Source organism: Ceratosolen solmsi, unplaced genomic scaffold (genome assembly GCF_000503995.2).
Source record: "Ceratosolen solmsi marchali unplaced genomic scaffold, CerSol_1.0 scaffold29, whole genome shotgun sequence".
Classification (NCBI taxonomy): Eukaryota; Metazoa; Arthropoda; class Insecta; order Hymenoptera; family Agaonidae; genus Ceratosolen; species Ceratosolen solmsi.
The window spans coordinates 6468148-6487820 of record NW_011948417.1 but is presented as its reverse complement, the minus strand read 5'-3'; the positions used below and the strand labels follow the sequence as shown (position 1 = coordinate 6487820).

The following is a 19673-nucleotide window of genomic DNA, read 5'->3' as shown; positions in this document are numbered from 1 at the left end:
AATCCCACTTCTCTCCAACTCTCTTTTACATTTATTATTCCTAGATAATAAAATTTTCTTTTTATACTATTATCACGTATTTCTGTGCTTCGTTTTTGTAATTTTCAATTGATCTTATATAGGAATATAAGCTAAAGTTATCGTTAATTCTACACTTCTCTTTATCTGTCTACCATCTAATTTTTCTCCGTAGATATTAACATGTTCACATTAATCTTGAAATGATTTAGAAGTCATAATTAGATAAATCATTCATTCTAAAGGGTTAATATAGGCTTCTTATCTATTTTCACTGTTGTAACATATAATAGACAATATATGAAAACTTATTATTGCCAAATAACGAAAATAATACATCAATTTGATGATATATACACAGTCGGTTGATGAAAATTATTAAATACCGAGCGTCATTAAACTAATATCAAATTAACAAATCAAAATTGACCATAAACTATAGTTTACCACTAGCAACATTGAAACTCTGATATTTAATATTCGAGTTCACAATATAAATATTAAATATATTTTTAATATACATATTTTTATATTTAAAAAAAAATAGGTTAACTTATTCATAAGAAGTAATTTATTAATTAAATTAAAATTATAATAAAAGAAATTGCTTCAGTCTTCAATGTCAACATTTTTATTAGTACGGATTCATTTGATTTTAATCATTTAATTAAAAAATCTTGATCTTTAATTTCAATTTTAGTAACCTAGTCAACTATAAAAATATAAGATACTTACATAGTCAATTATAAAAATATAGTAAATATAGATGGGATCATATTTTGATCGCACCTGATAAGTTTTCCAATAAACACAACAGTTTTATTTCACGATTCATGCGTTGATTGTAAGATTTGTGTTTCTATGAAACTTTCACAATGCGGATAATTTGGAATTGAAATCAGTGGCGTTTATGAAGATTTTAACTCATTAGCGTGCCCGTGTTTGTCTGTATAGTAGAGAACTTTTAAATTTATTAAAATTATAATAATATATTTATTTATTTGTAGATAACCATTTTTGATTGTTTGCAATTATTCTCCATGAATACATGTCTAAAAAATATATAATCGTATTTATAGAAAAAATCTGTTATTAAATTTTGAATTGAATGATTTATAGTAAATATTTTCAAACAAACTGTTTTAATTATTTTTTAACTGACTCACTGGATATTTTAATTAAAAAAAATGTATTCCAAAAATTTTATTTAGAGTTCGTAATTTTTATTCGGTTTCAATAATACTTTAATTTCAAAACTATTTAAAAAAAAATACTTATTAAAAATATTTATTCACAAATTGTCATTAGCGTAAACTATACATCCTTCATCAAGTTATTTCATCAGTTTCAAGAAATCAAAAATTTATCGTATAATATAAAATAAAATAATTAAAGTGAATAATTAGAATAATTATAAAAGTATTAAAAAGTGTAATTTTTGTGATTAATGAGATAAAAAATAGAATTAATACTGATTATGCGAAATTTCATAAAAAAATTAATATTTCAAGATTACGCATAAAATTACCCTAGAAATTTTTAATAAAAGTGTTCAAACAAGACATTATTTTATTATTGAAAGAAATATATAAAAAATGTAGACGTAAAATCGAATTCTTATACAATTTTATACAATACTTTATTATTTTTATAAAATGTATTTTATTATAAAATATAATTTATTATATTTATAAAAAATATAATAAAAAATATAATAAATTTGAGAAATGCTGAACTTTTATATTGAATATTATGAATTTAATAGATCAGAATACAACATTTTGTATAATCTACTAAATATTGAATAAAAATATATGAAAAAATAAAATTTTTTATCAAATTTAAAAACCAACTTCCAATTTCGATAATCCAATTAAAATAAAATAAAATTAAATTAAAGAAAACATTAATACACCAATTTTGAAAGATATTTATCCGTTAAACAAATGTTTTTATAATGTAAATCATGACGAAAATATACGCATTATATATATATGGAATTCATATTTATAATCACTACCGAATTATTCTACAATCATTATTAAATGTAAGATGGAGAAGTAATTATCAATGAAATAAGAAAAGGTATCATAGATAACTAAACAAAGAATTATTCAATAAAAAATTTCAGGAAAAAAGCACTAATAGTGAATTAACAAAAAAGTCGCGATAAGCTTCACTATTGACCAAAAAGATTATAAGTCGTTAGACCGGTTCATTAAGCAGTATAAACCTTCAATATTATTCAATTAACTAATGAATATTGCATTGTGTTAAAAGTAATTCATAAATAAACAAGTTTATTAGTAAAATATTACGAATAGCGTGGACTACGAATATACATTGAATTAACATTATATTTAGATATAATAAACACTCATTAATGAATTAACCATTTTGATAAAAATAAGTATATTTAATCTTGAAAATTTCAATAAAACTAAGAGTCGAAGTAAATAAAAATAACGGGAATAACAATTTCATATTGATCTGAGACATTAATTATACTTATTCTGAACTATTAATAGAGTAAATCGTTAAATAAAATCAAATGGTCTATTATACTTCATATAATAAACATATAAAAATATAATCAAGATATGGCAATATTAATAATTAGTGTAAATAAATAAATACTAAAATAAGAATAATGCAAAGTACTCGTGCCTCATATTTCCTAAACAAACTCAATATATTTGAAGAATTAAATTATTTAAAATAAATATTGTAAATTCGGATGCTGCATCCAAGCTAAGTTTCATTGGTGTTTAGTTTAACAGCGATCATTGACTAACATCGATTAATAACATTCAGTGCATTATGGTTGTAACATAAACTTGCATGATTTATTATTTGCACTCTTTCATTAAAAGCTCTGAATAACTCAAAAACTACATGAATCCTATTCCTGTTCGTTAACTTTAATATTAAAAGAAAAGTATTGTATGACTATAATTTTTAATTACGATACACAATGTTTTGCAATATTTTATTCTAAAATATAAGTTAAAATTTTACATAAGTCACAAATAACTCAAATATCATAGAAATATAATCATAAAAATTCTAAAATATTATAAAAGATGCAAAATAGAAAATAGATATCACTGAGTTTTAAGTTATAAATATTACTTTCTTAAAAGACGACATTCCATTATTTTATAATTATTCTAGTCTGCTTAAAAAATATTCATTTTTGAAATTATAAAAATTTAAGTCAATATTTACTATAAAAAAAAAAAAAAAAAAAAATGTTAAATGAAAATATAATTTAATAAAAGATTAGAACTTAATATAAATGTTGACAAAAATTTCAAAATAAATTTAAATGAATAATTAATTATATATAGTCGATAGTACTTTATAATTACATCATTAACAATACATAAATACTCTTACTTTAATTATAAAATGACTTTATTTTATTAATTGTATGAATAAGAGATTTCCACCACTACTTGTATTCATTTATACAATTTTAATTCCAGTGGTTCAAATTTTCACTCAAGACTTCACATAAGAAGTATTTAAAGGATATCTTCTATTGATTTTTTCATTTATAACGATCAAAATAACTCTCAACTTGATATTGTTTTTATTAATAAATATCATGTTTATCGTCTTATTAAATAGATATATAAAATCAATTACTCAGCACTGAACAAACAAATGTAATAAGTAGTAAGTGTACATACATGAAGCTCACTAAATTAATTATTTTAAACATTTTCTTCATGATTACTTGTTATATCGTTTTTTTAATAATACTTGCACAAACTTTTTCTTTTTATAATACAACATAAATTAAAAGTACATTGAAAAGCATTGATTCGTAAAATCAAGCTGTTAATTGCAATGAAACAGTGTCATGTTATGGCGAAACAGTTGGAGATATTTATTCATGAATAATCAATTAAAACTTTACTGAACTTTTACCCTCCCTTCTATAAATGTATGTGTACAAATAAACTAATTTTAATTATTACTTCAAAAGTTTTTTTATTCGCTCTCTTATTCTATCACTCTCATTTGCTGTTCTTCCCGTTCTTTCTCCATGTACCCTTCCTTCTTCTCTTTTATTTTCATATTCATTCTCTATCTCTTTCTATTTTATCCTTTTTATCATTACTAAAAAATTATTCACATTTCCAAAGCTCTTCATGTGTTCAATAAAAAAAACTTACGGCAAGACAATGCATAAAACAAAGAAAAATAATATAAAGGTAGACTACTTATCGTTCTCCTTTCCGCTCCTTCCCTTATCTCTCTATTCTACAACCTATCCAGCCACTATAGCAAGCTTCAATCGATATCATATGCCTTTGAATTACACTTTGCACGCTCGTACAAACTAATCACAAGAACGTAAGTGAGTAAAATCACCATATCCGCTTTTACTGTTGTTGATATACATGTTATCAGTTTTTACGTATACAGTATGATCAAGCCCATATTTATGGAGCTGCAGTTCATTTTATCACTTTGGTCTATGAACTTCATTTTTGCATGCGTGATGTAGTATGGTTCGATTCTACATCCAGGTACGATCAAATTGCGATCAAGGTCAAAGTTGTCATTGGAGTTGTTACATGTATATTCTTTGTAAAACTGCCCAGTAGTAAAAGAATAACTACATAGCTCTTGCACTCACTTGTCAAATCAACGTCTCAATTATATTCTCATTAAGTTTTTACATTATTTGCATCTCATCGACCAATATATAATAAACAAAAATTTAATAATTTGAATCATATTTTTATGTACATTATTGATTCATAAAAATTAGAAATTTACCAGATTCAATTATCAGATTTGACTTAAGGTCTATCCTAAATATAAAACAGTTTAAAATATAAAAACTTCTATAATAAAAAATAATAATTAAGAAACATCTTAAAATTTTTTAGTACTAATTTTCAACTCAGTGATAATTGTACGAGGACTAAATGTTAATCCAAGAGCAATTTATAATATTAGAGGCATTGTCGTTCAAAATCTACTTCCAAAGAAATTGAATAAGCCTTATTGCACACTAATAGCGACCAGACAGATTCCATTTAGTCAAGTCTAGTTTATTTAATTCTAAATTACCGATGAAATATATCGTTTTCATTTTTATATAGTGATGAATTACTGGATTTGAGACAAACTCAAGACAAATCAACATCTTTTGAAATAATACAATTTAAATTTTTGAAATTAAAGTCATTTTAATAAGCCTAATATATTAATGACACGATTTATTATTATTTTTTTATTTTTAAAATCTTTTTCATTAAAGACACTGACGCGTGGCACAACACAAAAATCCTTTCGTAAGAAAACGAAGCCAATGAAAATATACAGAAAAACATTATTATAAAATAAGGGTAAAAATAATCATAGGAAGTGCAACCGTGAATTCGTACACCCAGGTTTTTGCTCTTTTCAAAATTATATTACAATGGAAAGTGATATTTACACCTCTAACCAAAATCATTTACAACTATTCAATCTGATAAAATGAGAAAACTAATAAAATAAATTAAATTATAACGACTTTATGATGCTTCAAGATTCTTAAAAAAGGATTTTACTTCCGCTTGCCTTTATTCCATTAAGCACACTGGCCTAATAAACGACTCTAATTATTTTTATGGGCTGTACTACAAGTTGATAATAACTATTTATTATAAACAACGGAGTGACTGATTCCGTAAATTGTTTTTGCTGTCTCTTTTCGCATTTATAATAGTAGTAATAGTAGTAATAATAGTAATAATAGGAGTAGTAGTAGTGTCAATGACATATCAAGTGGCAGGAAGGGTAGGCTAAGAAAAGAGGGAGTGGTGTACCAAAAGTGGTTACAACAAGACGAAATCTCTTCAAATGAATTTCCCCAAGATATAACCAATTACAACCATAATCACGGCGATGATAATGCTGTTGGTAGACATAACCAATGGATTACGGGGATGCGAAGTCAGACCTGGTATTGAAGTCAGGAGTGTGTCATTATCCATTGCTGCATGTTTCCACTTCATTACATCTTCCTAATTTAAAAAATATGTGTTCATATATCTAAGTCGATTTTTCAATTTCAAGATTAAATTAAACACCAATAAATTACTTCTATAGTTATATAAAATAAAGGCATATTACATATTCTGCAAGCTATTAGAATTATTTGTCTATTTTATTCTATTCAAATCATTATTAAAGTGTATCATACATACTTTATTTATATAAAATATAAATACAAATATTTATTTACCTTGTTAGTTAAAAAAAATTGCAAATTAATAAAATTGTTACTTAATAACATTAATATACTTAAATTATTAAACTTTATAAATTTTTTGTCAAATAGCTTTCTCTAAATTTCTATTGATTTTTCTTTTAATTATAATAATTTTATATCCAATAAAAAATTCTTTCAAAATAATACAATTATTTTTTGTATTTAAATTAGCTTTAAATACTTATATAAAATAAAAATAAATTACAGCAAAATTTTAAAACTTTTTATATTAAAACTAGATATTATATACAAATTTCATTTGATATCCAATAAAATTATAAATTGGAAATTAAAAATATAAATAGTTGTTATAACACTATTTTGAAATATTTACAATTGTCCATTATTCTTGCTTACAGTCAATGTGTTATAATATGATTATATCTACATTTCAGTATAGACAACATATACAACTAATATGAAAATATATTCAAACAAACATAGATTCATATACCCTGAAAATATTCTATTTATATGAATCACACGTAACTAATAGATTTGTTCAAATACGTGTAAAAATGTATAGAAATTAATAATAAATATATGTTTGTATATACTAATAATATATGAGAAATTAATAATTATTATTTATTATTTATTTAAAAAACATAAATTGATTCAATATAACATTTTACCTTTAAAAACAGATTTTCCTCCCTAAGATTGTTTTCTTCCAACCTTAATCGATTAACTTCTTGTGATGCTTGCAAGAACTTTTCTTCAACTTCATTCATAGCCTAAAAAATAATCAACATTCAGTTACAATCACAAGGAATGTGGTTTTTAGAATATAAAAACAATTTTATACCTTTGGTGATGATTTCAAACCATCGTCGTTAATCTTACTTTTACCATCAGTAGAATTCAAATCAGGTTTACTTGTTCTTTTAGCTTTAGATATAGTAGAAGTACTACCAGAATTTTCAAAAATACATTTAAGTTTTGTATCCACAAATTTGTCAGATTTAATATCTTTCCACTATAAATAAAAATAATGCATATTATTTTATCATCAATGATTTCTTAAACCTTAAACAATTATCCATACAATAAAATTATTTAGCATAATTTGGCAACTGCCTAGTTAAGCATTAGTTTTAAAGTAAATGTGAAAGTAATTTTAAAAAGGCATTGGATATTTGCCCAAACTTTTTGAACTAATATATATTTTTGGTATTTCGAATCTCCAAGGTTTCTTTCAATTTTAACGTATTTTCAAAGTTTGATTTAATACTTATGTATTTTCATAACCTAAATAGTACTCATTTCTAAATACCTAATATATACAAATGTAATCTAATTAGTATATTTAAAAATTGTATGCATACTATTTCTTGTACATTCTCATCTGGATCATCTTCTGGAACAGTATAAGTTTGAACCATGAACTTATGCTTACTCTTTTCTTTTGGATCAAAGTTGTATGGTTGTAAACAAACTACAGGATCAAACAATTTGTTAGTTATTATTTCAATAGATGTATTAACTAGTAATTTAATAAAATGTATTTTAGTATAATAATTATATTTTATACCTGCAACTTCACATTCTTCTTTTGCTTTTATCAGACCAGAATTTGGTCTAACACAATATTTTCTAGGAACAGTAGTTTTTATTTTAAAATAAATTTTTTGATCGCTTGTTTGATTTTTAAGCTTCAAATATGAAGCTATTGGAGTTCCTGTAAATGGACCTAAAAATAAAATTTTTTTAAATAAATACATTCAATAAAAATAATTATTTGTTAAACATAATTTTTAATATCACAATAATATTTCATTGGTCACAAAATTAATTCTTATTTTTCTAAATAACATTTTTAACTCCCTATTTTAGAAGATTAATAAAATTCTTCAAAATTGCATGTTGAAAAAATATTGTAATGAAAATAGTCAATTATACATATGGGTGTTACATATGTCTATTTATACGAGGAGATATATAAAGTAAGATATATAAACCAAAATAAATAAAAAATTTTAAATTATGCATAAATGAATGTATACCAGTACAATTCGAAAATATAATACACTAATTCAAAATCCTATTAAAAATTTTTCAAAAAGTGCTGAGTCATAGATGATTATTTCCTGTTCATAAAAAAAATTATTGTAATTAATCCACAGACATGTATAGATTATCTAATAATTTAAAATACAATATAAGTCCTTTATTTGTATTTTATAGTTATAATTTCGAAATAATAATAATCAAATTAAACCTAAAATAAAATAATGACTATATATTTAAAGATTATCTTATTCACTTTATTATGAATTTATTAAATATTTAATAAATTATTTAACTTTAAATTAATTATTGTAATATATCAGAAATATATCTAATAAACCATCTTCTTTAAAAGATATACTACAAATAAAAATGCAAATTAAAACAGTATCAACAAAAAATTAATTATTGATCTAAAATATATTAAAAAAAAGTTTTTTGATTGCGTTTAAATAAACTAAACTGTTCCTTTCCGAAATTCATATTTCTGAGAAAAAGTAATTACAATATCAACAAAATAGCACATATTTTTTTTAAATATATAAAACTTTTTTATTGGAACACTCATGAATTTTGAAAGGGCACACATGAGAATTATCGTTATTGCTGTGCATGGCGCAATATATACATTTCCATGCACATAAGTATAGGTCTACACAATATATACATACATATATATATATATATATATATATATATTATACGTGGTCTTCTATATACATATGCATATATATTTGTCCATACATTTGTCTCCACACATTCATATGCACAAAGCCAAGAAAAAGTTCGAAGTAACTTATAAAGAATAAATAAAAGCATGTATAGAAATACATCGAATAATTAAAATAGCAAATATATTATCTATAATGCATCCATTAATTTTATACAAAGTACAAATGAAATGATCAATTAACCATCTAGGCTTATGCATATAGAACTCTTGTATATTAGCCACATCTTATTTGTACTCACCCCGAAATCGTAGCTCATTTTGCGGTTCTATAATTAAGACTTGTTTTGGCTTATTCGACATCCTGACCTATGATGTAGAGCTGCTGCAATGGCAAACGGCTTTTCAAAAGAGCTACTAAGTATTACAGGATATATAAGGAGTGATTTACTGATGTAGTGCAAGAGCACGCGCCTTCAAAAAACACTCATCGTCGTCGAGACACACACACACGTCATACACGTAAGCATAAAAATGAGACAATCAACGTAGTCCGATGTCACAGTGTACGTCGTCTTCGTTGCTATCGCTTTATATTTCTAGGTTCCTACGTATGTCAATTCGCCTTGGTTTTTTACACGCTGACGAGTTCGCGCGAACACACTTCAGGTGGTTCGTACCTATGGCCGTTAAATTATAAAAAATTCAAAAAATGGAGTAACAATTCTTCTTTCGGCATGTACTTATAATACTATACTATCTCTGACTTCGTCTCTAGAAGACTCTTCGTGAATCCGTTGGACTAAATTTTACGATTTTCGATAGTAAGTATGTAAATGTGTCGCCGTAGTCGCAAAAGCCTCAAATACGCATGCGTTACAGCGGAAATTATAAAGCAATATAAGTAACTACGTGTTCTATACAATCTATTGCAGCCTTATTAAATATATATATATATATATATATATATACAACATAAGAAATAGAGAAAGAGTAGAGAGAGAGAGAGAGAGAGAGAGAGAGAGAGAGAGAGAATGAATGAGCATAGGTAACTTTGTACGTTATCATACATATGCGTGTACACAAATAACAAAACTATTTTTAAAATTGCATTACTCCATACCCCTCGTGTATGTGTATGAATGATTATTTTAAAGGTGTGAACATTTAAAGTGTTACGTCATGATACTACGGTAATCAAGTTAAAGATTATATTTCTTAAATGACATACAATATTATAATGTATACTAAATTATAATGTAAAATTGTAATGAAAATTTAAATTCTACTTTATTTGATTCAAGCAAAATGTATTTTATTATATATATATATATATATATATATATATATTTATATATATAAGGATATATAATAATATATAAAGGATATATAATTTATATATAATTATAAATTTATAGATATATATATATATATATATATATATATATATATATATATATACATATATACAAATACTATCTATTAAATTTTTTTTTTAATTGCCTGTAATTTTTTTTTAATTTAATTTTTTTTTTAATCAAAGAAAGAGTATAAATTATTCGAAAATAGATAGAATTTTATATTCTTAAAAAAAACATCATTAATAATGCCCTAGTAAATCAAGAATTCAAATAAAAATTATTTAAATTTTTTTCTTTACGCGAACATTTATTTTATATAGTCAATTTTTTCATTTTTTGTAAACAATCACTTATTTTATAGTGTTTCAGATAAAACTGAATTCGCCACTATTTTTTTTTTGGTTTGGTTAAAGCTTGAAGTTCCTATTAAATCTTATTATATGAATTACAATACCGTATTATTTTTGTATGTCAATTATATAAAATTAAAAAATTATATGTTTTAACAAATTATGTGTTTTATATTTATTATATTATATACTTATAATATTTACGTGTGAACAAAGAAGGCACCACAACTTTTTTGAATTCTTAGGTAAATAAATACCATTGATTTACATAAACTGCTTAAGCAGGGTCATTTATGACCGTGACCTTCATCAACAAATTGATGAATATATCACATCGTAGATTGAAACAGATGTCTGTCAAGTGTAAGCCTTGGAAAACTTTAGCTAATTATGCTAGTTATTGGCTCAATAATTGGAAAAATTGTTCTATTTTATACATTCATAAAGTAAACTCTTCGTTTACTACAGTAACTAACTCAATATATTGTCTTTCTCCAGTGCTCAAAAATTACTATTATTTTGATATTCTTTATAAGAATCTTTAAAAAATCCCGCACTTACGTATTCTGATTATAGCGAGAAATAAATCGTGAAACACGAATCCTAACTGGACTTCCGTCATTATATATAATACTTATTGTTCAAATTAAGGAGTACAATACAAGTTAGGGAATACAATACAAATTAAGGAGTACAATATAAGTTATGGAGTACAACACCTAAACATGAAAATATCAAAACAGATAATATATTTACCTTAATTGGTCAATTTATACAAAATTATTTTTCCTTGGGTATAAGGTATTCTTCCTAATTCAAACTTGAGGAATAAGTCTTAAGAGGATTAAAAAAAGTGATACTAATTGATTATATTAATATATATATATATATATATATATATATATATATATATGTTCATGCATTATAAGTAAATTTTTCTTAAAAAATTTGGAATAATTATAGTATCTATTATATCTAATTTCAAGTTTTATAATAATATTGAATAATATATTATTTAATTATATAGTTGACAAGAACAATAGTTAAATTATCAAATTACTTTCAAATATACATGAAATTCAATTAAATTTTTTGACGTCTTTTTTCATTTTTATTTCCTGATTTTTATATAAATAAATTCTATAAATAATTTTTACTTTATTTTATGAGTAACTATATTTCAATAAATATGTATCGCTTTATTTTACTATCAACTGTATATTGTAATATATCAAATTATTTACATTACTATTTACTACTTAAGAAAAAAATTTCTACTAAATGACTTATGTATTTATTAGATAATTAATATATAATAAAATATATAATTCATAACATAATAAGCATTAAAATAAATTATTATAAATATTGATAACTATAATTCATTTTAAAATTGTTGTTAATTCATTGTACGATATATTTACCATTTCAATCATTAAATTCAATCCATTTTATAGGTTAAAACAATACTACTGACAAATTTTGAAATCAATTTTCTATATATTTCAAATTACTTAAAGTAAAAAATTAAATGATAAATTATATTATCTTGTTATTAATTTAATTCGTTGCAATATTTAATTCTATATAATTTATTTCTATCTTTATGATTTTTAAAATTTTTATTTATGCTAAAATTTATATTTACCAAACCATTCGAAGTTACAAATTCAGTAATTAATAGTGAAAATATAGATTATTTATTTAATTTGACTATAGAAAAAATCAATTTGATGCTGAGAATCTACAAATTTATAAAAATAAAATATTGCACGTACGGTTAACCAATCATAAAACAATGGTATTTAATGATGTAAATATCATTTCTTAACTTGTAAAATAATATCAATGCTAATAATATTGTACAGAGAAGTTAGTATTTCGTACATTTTTATCATTTTTAAAATTCTGGTTCTTCTAAATTTCCTAGTTTTTAATAGAAAAGCAAAAATAATCTTTTCAAAATAATCTAGGCAAGATATCTTTAATCAGAGAAAAGATTAAAAATATTAAATTTGAAGTGTATTAGGTGAGATGTTAAAAAAATCGATAATTATAAGATATGTTAGAAAAATTCATCCAAGATGTTAAACAAAAGATGTTTATGCAATATTATAAAAGTAGTGCCAAATATGTAAAAAGATCATACATTCTTTAGTTCGTTTATCATAAATTGATTAAAATGCAATAATCAAATAGTGTTACTATTTTAACAAAATTGTACTTTTCTTAATTTAAAGATCAATATAGTTTTTCAGTCGCTGTTATATAATAATCTCCGCTGAAACAATTTTAATAAATTAAAAAGTTATTTTGGTATGTTCGATATACGTTTAGACAATACAATAAGTTTTATGCCTAATTAGAATGATTATAATTACCATTAGGTAACTAATAATAATTTAAAAGCATAAATTGAAAAAGTATTCATGCGCACTTGTATTATTGCCTGTCATTCTAAAAGCTGTGTTATTTTGAAATCAGGTAGCATCATTCAAAACATTAACTGTCGGCATTATAATAAGGAACTCTTTTATTTTTATGCTTATTAAGAATATTGCTAAAAAAAGTATAGTGTTGATAAAGGATGACGATATATTTTTCTCAACTCGCCACTATATATATAGAGAATATCACTATTGAATTTTATAATATCCTTTAGAATATCATTGATAGATTTTGAAGCATTTTTTTTTTTTTTTTTTTGAGGTCTATGCACCTACACGCGGTTGATTTTTTAATTACTTTTTTAACAATTATAATGACGATTACAATAATTAACTAATCTTTTATTTATCCTCTTACCAATTACAAAGTAATTTTAATCACGATTCCTACATTTCTCACCTTCCTCGAATCTTACCTTCTTTTTCTTTTAGATTCTCTTTCCTTCATCTTATGTATAGCTTCATTTAATTTTACTATCTTCTTTTTAGTAACATTATCGGACTTCAGTCTATTAATTAAGTATCAGCCATATTTTTTCAATCTTGGCAAAAATAAAAAAAAATGAAATCTATTGTACAAAATAATGTATAAAGCATTGAAATATTCAAAGCCAAATAAATACCGAATAAGTTAAAATTTAAACAGAAAAATTCTTATAGTAAAAGATATAAAATCGTAAAAGAAGGTAAAAAAAACTGAAATAATACAAGTTAAATATATCATGAATAAAGTATTTGACTAAGTAAAGAAAAAAATGTATAAGGTAAATATTAATATATAAAATTTGAATGACAGATATAAAACACAATTAGCCGAATTCTAGAACATATTATATTATAAAAAAATTTCTTTAGATACAAAAAAAAAAACAGAAATTTTATTAGTGAAAAAATGAAAATTTTCATTTTCAGTGATTCAGTGATCAATTCAATGATGAAATTTTTGTATTGGATAATCAATATATAATATTAATATTGATAAAAATTAATATGTACATTAATTTGAAATTCATTTTAAAAATTTAAGTAGGTTAATAATGCACAAAATTAGAAATGCTTAAATAAAAAAAGAATAAAAGGAGATCATGATGAAATGAAACAATTATCAAAGATACAAAATCGTAAATAATAAGTCAATCTAATAAGCTTTATACATGTAATCAATTGAAAATCAGCAATCTTGTAATAATTAATCTTCATAAGAAAGCATAGCTTTTCCATGTATAGTTCCGATATTTTATATAATCGAACGTAGAGCGTAATTGACAAGTTTAAATTTGGAGTGAGCAATAAAAGGAAGAATCTAACATGAAGAATATACTAGTGTGCAAAGGCACGTGCCTTATATTTTATTAATTTGAATATGAAACAAACGAAAAAAAAAAAATATCATAGCAGATTTCTTAATGTTCACTACCTAATGATAAGGTAAATATGGATAACTAATTGTAGCGATTTAAGAAATGCGAAATGGGTGTTTTTTTTTTTTTTTTTTTTTTTTTTTTTTTTTTTTTTTTTTTTTTTTTTTTGTTAAATTAGGTACTTAAAGATTATTAGATAACAACAAAAAGTATCAAATATAATATATTTTTCAATAATTCTTTTTTATAATTATATGTTGAATGCTGCATAATTTGCACAATACCTTGTTTAATTTAACATTATTATTAAACATCATTATAACTTACAATTAAAAATCATTTTTTATCTGCATATAATCGAAAAGAACCGGCACGCACACGTGACTTGTTTACTTTATCAATGAATATACATTAGTGTTTTTTCACGTTCATGCGTCACACCGCAAGCGCGCGTGTGCCTTTGAACAAGTACCGTTCGCCAATGCGTTTTATGAAATTCTGATAATTTTTAAAAATTAATTTTTATATTTATGCAGTAATAATTAATAATGGAATTGCAAGATGAACAAATTGATCCAAACTTAAATGCAGATGTTTATAGAAATATGACAGCATCAAATCGACCAATGATTCAGGATAAGCAATTGGAGGTTGTACTCGTTTATAAAGGTAAATTTTAAAAATACTATTAGAAATTATTTCATTCTTTTTAAATTTCTAGTTTTGGTTATTTTTCTAAAATTTAATCAATATAATTTTTTCATTTTTACAATCCATAATTCTTCTAAATGACCATTCTATTAAATTAAAATACTTATATAGAAATAATGAATTCATTTAAGTGAAAACTGTTAGCAATTTGAATAATATTTCTTAAGTGTAATGCATAATAAATTTCTAAATATATTTAATGGTAAATAAATAATAAAGACAAATTATATCAATTTTCATATTTTATTATAGATGACAGCTTAATATTGGGAGCTAGTAATATGGTAGATCGATATTGGAATGGTACAGTTTGGTTTTATAGCGAAATTAATAATTTTGATCGTAATCAGTATATCGCAGCCACACGAACTGAAAGTGGCGTACGTGTAGCTACTTATTTAGGAAAATATGATAGGTTTGTTATTGGAGAAGACAGTGGTCTTATTCAGATTTTTGAATTAGTTTTAAAATCAGAATTAAAATGTATGGGTTATACGTGTCAACACGACGACAGTTTAACATCTATGTCAACGTTTAATAATAATACTCATATTGTAACTGCTGGAATGGATTCATGGTAATAATTTTTGAATCTACAAAATAATAGTAATTAAAATAATTATATCTCTATTTTTAGTATAAAAGTATGGGATATGACTGAAATAATAGCAATATACTCATTTAATCAGGCTCAAACAGATATAATAACAAGCACTGAAGTTCAAGTGGATAGTGATGCAGTATTTTTATCTACATCCATGGATTGTGAAGCTTTACTTTGGGACATTAGAAAATCAAAGCCTGCTCTTGGTTAGTAAATAACACTACATTTTATGAGAAAATATATAATTTTTTTCAACAATATATACAATATTATATTTGTATTATACGCCTATATGATGACTGAAAATATAAAATCGACTTATCATATAATTCTAAATTTGTTGTCAAAATAAAACAATTGTTATTAAATAATATATTTATTTCAATCAATTAATTTACTAAGAAAGCCATCAATATGTTATTTTTTTATAAAAATATACAAAATTTCAAAAATTATTTTACACAATGTTATTATTTTATTTAAGGATTGTGGAAAAATGAATGTGGTTTAACAGCTTCATCATGGCAACCTAATAATGAGAATATAGTTGCAGTAGGAGGTCTTGATGGAATCATTTCAATTCTTGATATTCGTAGAATTGGTGAAACCCCTCTTTATGAAACCCCAGAAAGTTCCCGTGGAATACGTAATTTGTTATTTGATCCTGATCAGCCATCTAAACTGGCGAGTTGTTATGATAATACAGAAGTTAAGATTTTTGATATATCCAATGATTGTAAAAATATATTTACTAATGATGAACATGCAGACTTTGTCAGAGGTTTAGCATGGCACAAAAGTGATTTAATAACATGTTCATGGGATAATACAGTTGTAAGACATATAGTATCTGATATATGTACGTAATACTTAATAGAAACAACATTATATTACTTATAATTCATATAAAAGTTACATTCTGTAATAAAATATGAGAATGATACATTCCATATTTTTTCATTATTGTACTTAGTCATATTATACCATATTTACATAATCAAAAATACAGCTTTTAATGCTTTTTGGAACTTCTTTTCATCTGCTTTCATCAGTTAAATAAACAGTATTAATTTATTTAATATTTTTCCACTATAAATATGAATAAATATTATTTTATAATCAATGAATTTATAATATGAAATAATTATATCCATTTAATAAAATTTAGAATAGTTTGGCAACTGCCCAGTTAAGCGTTAGTTTTAAAGTAAATGTGACAATAATTGTAGATAGGCATTAGATATTTGCCCAAATGATTGAACTAATATATATTTTTGGTATTTCGAATATCCGGGGTTTCCTTTAAGTATAACGTATTTTCCAAAGTTGATTTAATATGTATGTTTTTTCATACACCTGATACTGATTTCTTAAATATACAAATCTAATCTAATTAGTATGTTTAAAAATTATATGCATACTATTTCTTGCATATTTTCATCTGGATCATTTTCTGGAATAGTTTAAGTTTGAACCATGAACTTATGCTTATGCTTTTCTTTTTGATCAAAGTTGTATGGTTGTAACCAATCTATAAGATCAAACAATTTATGTTAGTTATTACCTCAATACATGTATAAACTAATAATTTGTTAAAATATATTTTAGTATAATAATTATATTTTATATCTGCAATTTTACATTCTTCCTTTGCATTTCTTAGACCAGCATTCGATTTCACACAATCTTTTCTAGGAACAGTAGTTTTTAGTAGTAGTATTTAGTTCCATTAAAAGATCTTATAAATACAAATTTTTCTAATAAATACTTTCAATAAAAATAAGTAATATTTTGTAAGCAGCATTAATAATATAATAAAATTTCATTGATCACAAAATTAATTTTTATCTTTTTAAAAATAACATTTTTAATTCCCTATTTATGAAAATTGATGAAATTATTAAAAATTGCACATCAAAAATTTATACTAATATAATACATAAGCCTTTATGTACTTTATACAATTTTTAAAAATTCATTTTCAATTCATTATATATAAAGAATAATTTTATACATAATCAACTTAATTTAAATAAACAATTAATTAAAATTAGTTTCTATAAAATCTGTAGTTTAATTACAAAAAAATGAGTTGTACACTTAAAACTTGTAAAGTAAAAATATACAGTTATGTTAAAAATGATTTTATGAGATTTACAATAAAAATTTATAAAAACTTTACTACACTTATACTACTTTTCGAAATGTTCATAATCATTGAAGTTAAAATTTCAATAACAAAGCAAAATATATTTTCATTTTTTTTTTATTAGAACTATATTAAAAAAATACATTTATTAAAATATACTTAGATTATGAAATTTGCATTTCTCTAGGTTTTTGAAAAGTAGCGACAAGAGAATTCAACTGTACAGCTTCATTACATCCGCTAATAACTCTTTTTTCAATTTCAGCCATTTTTATTATGAGATCAATCAATATATCATCCGGAAATTCAACTGAGATATACAAAAATATTTAATTATAATAAATTTATTTAATACTTTAATATATATTATTGAATAAAAATTATTATTTACTTTTATTGACGAAAACTTGAATTTCTGTTAATATATCCTGCAATGCTAATCCTTTTTTTGTTTTTAGGTCTTGAATTTCTAATTATTTGTATAGAAAATAATATGAACATTTTATAATATAAATTTAAAATGAACATTAAAAAGGATACTATTATAAGCAAATTCATAACTTTCGTTTAATAACCAATTGATTATATTTTTGATATCTATTGGCAGTGGATGAGCAACGCAAGAATATACATTCACTTCATTGACACATCCAAATGCTAACCATGTGCTTTGTAAAACATTTATTACTCTTCTCATATCACCACCACTTAATGTTATTAATGCTTGTTTACCATCTTCAGTTACAGTAACACTAGAAATTATTGTTTACTTAAAATTTCGAATATAATCTTATAAATTAAGAAAAAATGAATGTTGTTTTCACTAACTTTTCTTCTTTAATAACATATTCTAAACGTGGTAAAATTTGTAATGAAGCAAGAGGGCCAAACCTAAACTTAGTGCAACGTGATTGAAGAGCAGGTATAATTTTACTTAAATAATTACATATGATACAAAATCGTGCATTATCTGTATATTTTTCAATAACTGTAATAAATAAAGGCATATTAAAACTTTTATATAAAAAAAACAGCTATTGTCTATTTTATAAAAAAACACTAACTCCTTCTAAGTGCATTTTGTGCATCTGTAGTCATGGCATCGGCTTCATCTAGTATGATTAATTTAAATCCTGATTTATAAATAGTTTTTGTACTAGCAAAACTTAATATTTGCCCTCTGACAATGCCAATTCCTCTATCATCCGAAGCATTAAGTTCTAAAACCTATTAAGTTTCAATAATTTTTTATTATATTTATTTTATAAATATTCCTACAATGTAAAATGGTGTCAAATTTTTACCATAGAATTAAATTGCTGTGGAGTATAGAGTTTTTTGGCACATGCAAGTATTGTAGTCGTTTTTCCAGTACCTGGTGGTCCATATAGCAATAAATGTGGAAACTGATCTTCATCAATAAATTTATTAACTAAAATATACATTTAATAAAATATTTTGAGTTAATTGAATGTGTAAGATTAATTTTTTTTAAGACTATACAAAACTTACTCGTTTGTAAAATTTCTTCATGAGAAATTAAGTCACATAACTTACTTGGACGATACTTTTCAACCCTACAATCATTGAAAATTTGTTATTACTTGAAAAAAAAGCCAGATGAGATTTAAAAAAATTATACAAAATTATTTACCAAGGTAAATTAGACGTAACTTGCATCGCATCTGAAGACATTATTATTTTTTAAAAGT

At 23.4% G+C, this 19673-nt stretch overlaps 3 protein-coding genes across 4 annotated transcripts; 1 reads left to right on the top strand and 2 right to left on the bottom strand.

The window, feature by feature from the left end:
* Nucleotides 1-4176: 4176 nt before the first annotated feature.
* On the bottom strand, nt 4177-9872 carry Vap33 (VAMP-associated protein 33kDa). Its single transcript, XM_011496422.1, has 6 exons — nt 9281-9872; nt 7833-7991; nt 7627-7736; nt 7107-7277; nt 6934-7035; nt 4177-6050 (listed from the first exon to the last, which is right to left on the bottom strand). The coding sequence occupies exons 1-6, from the start codon at nt 9339-9341 to the stop codon at nt 5883-5885; spliced, it is 771 nt and encodes a 256-aa protein (XP_011494724.1). The 5' UTR covers nt 9342-9872; the 3' UTR covers nt 4177-5882.
* Nucleotides 9873-14950: 5078 nt separating this feature from the next.
* On the top strand, nt 14951-16729 carry LOC105359755 (methylosome protein 50). The gene is made up of 4 exons (XM_011496421.1): nt 14951-15166; nt 15461-15785; nt 15846-16018; nt 16297-16729. The coding sequence occupies exons 1-4, from the start codon at nt 15046-15048 to the stop codon at nt 16677-16679; spliced, it is 1002 nt and encodes a 333-aa protein (XP_011494723.1). The 5' UTR covers nt 14951-15045; the 3' UTR covers nt 16680-16729.
* A 246-nt stretch (nt 16730-16975) lies between these two features.
* RfC3 (replication factor C subunit RfC3) lies at nt 16976-19658 on the bottom strand. Of its 2 annotated transcripts, none has more exons than XM_011496419.1 (9): nt 19616-19658; nt 19474-19538; nt 19266-19393; nt 19026-19188; nt 18790-18949; nt 18502-18713; nt 18353-18430; nt 18121-18271; nt 16976-17343 (listed from the first exon to the last, which is right to left on the bottom strand). In XM_011496419.1, the coding sequence occupies exons 1-8, from the start codon at nt 19654-19656 to the stop codon at nt 18126-18128; spliced, it is 993 nt and encodes a 330-aa protein (XP_011494721.1). In that variant the 5' UTR covers nt 19657-19658; the 3' UTR covers nt 16976-17343; nt 18121-18125. The 2 variants fall into 2 exon arrangements, with proteins under 2 accessions (XP_011494721.1, XP_011494722.1); XM_011496420.1 differs by having other exon boundaries at nt 18353-18421.
* Nucleotides 19659-19673: the final 15 nt, after the last annotated feature.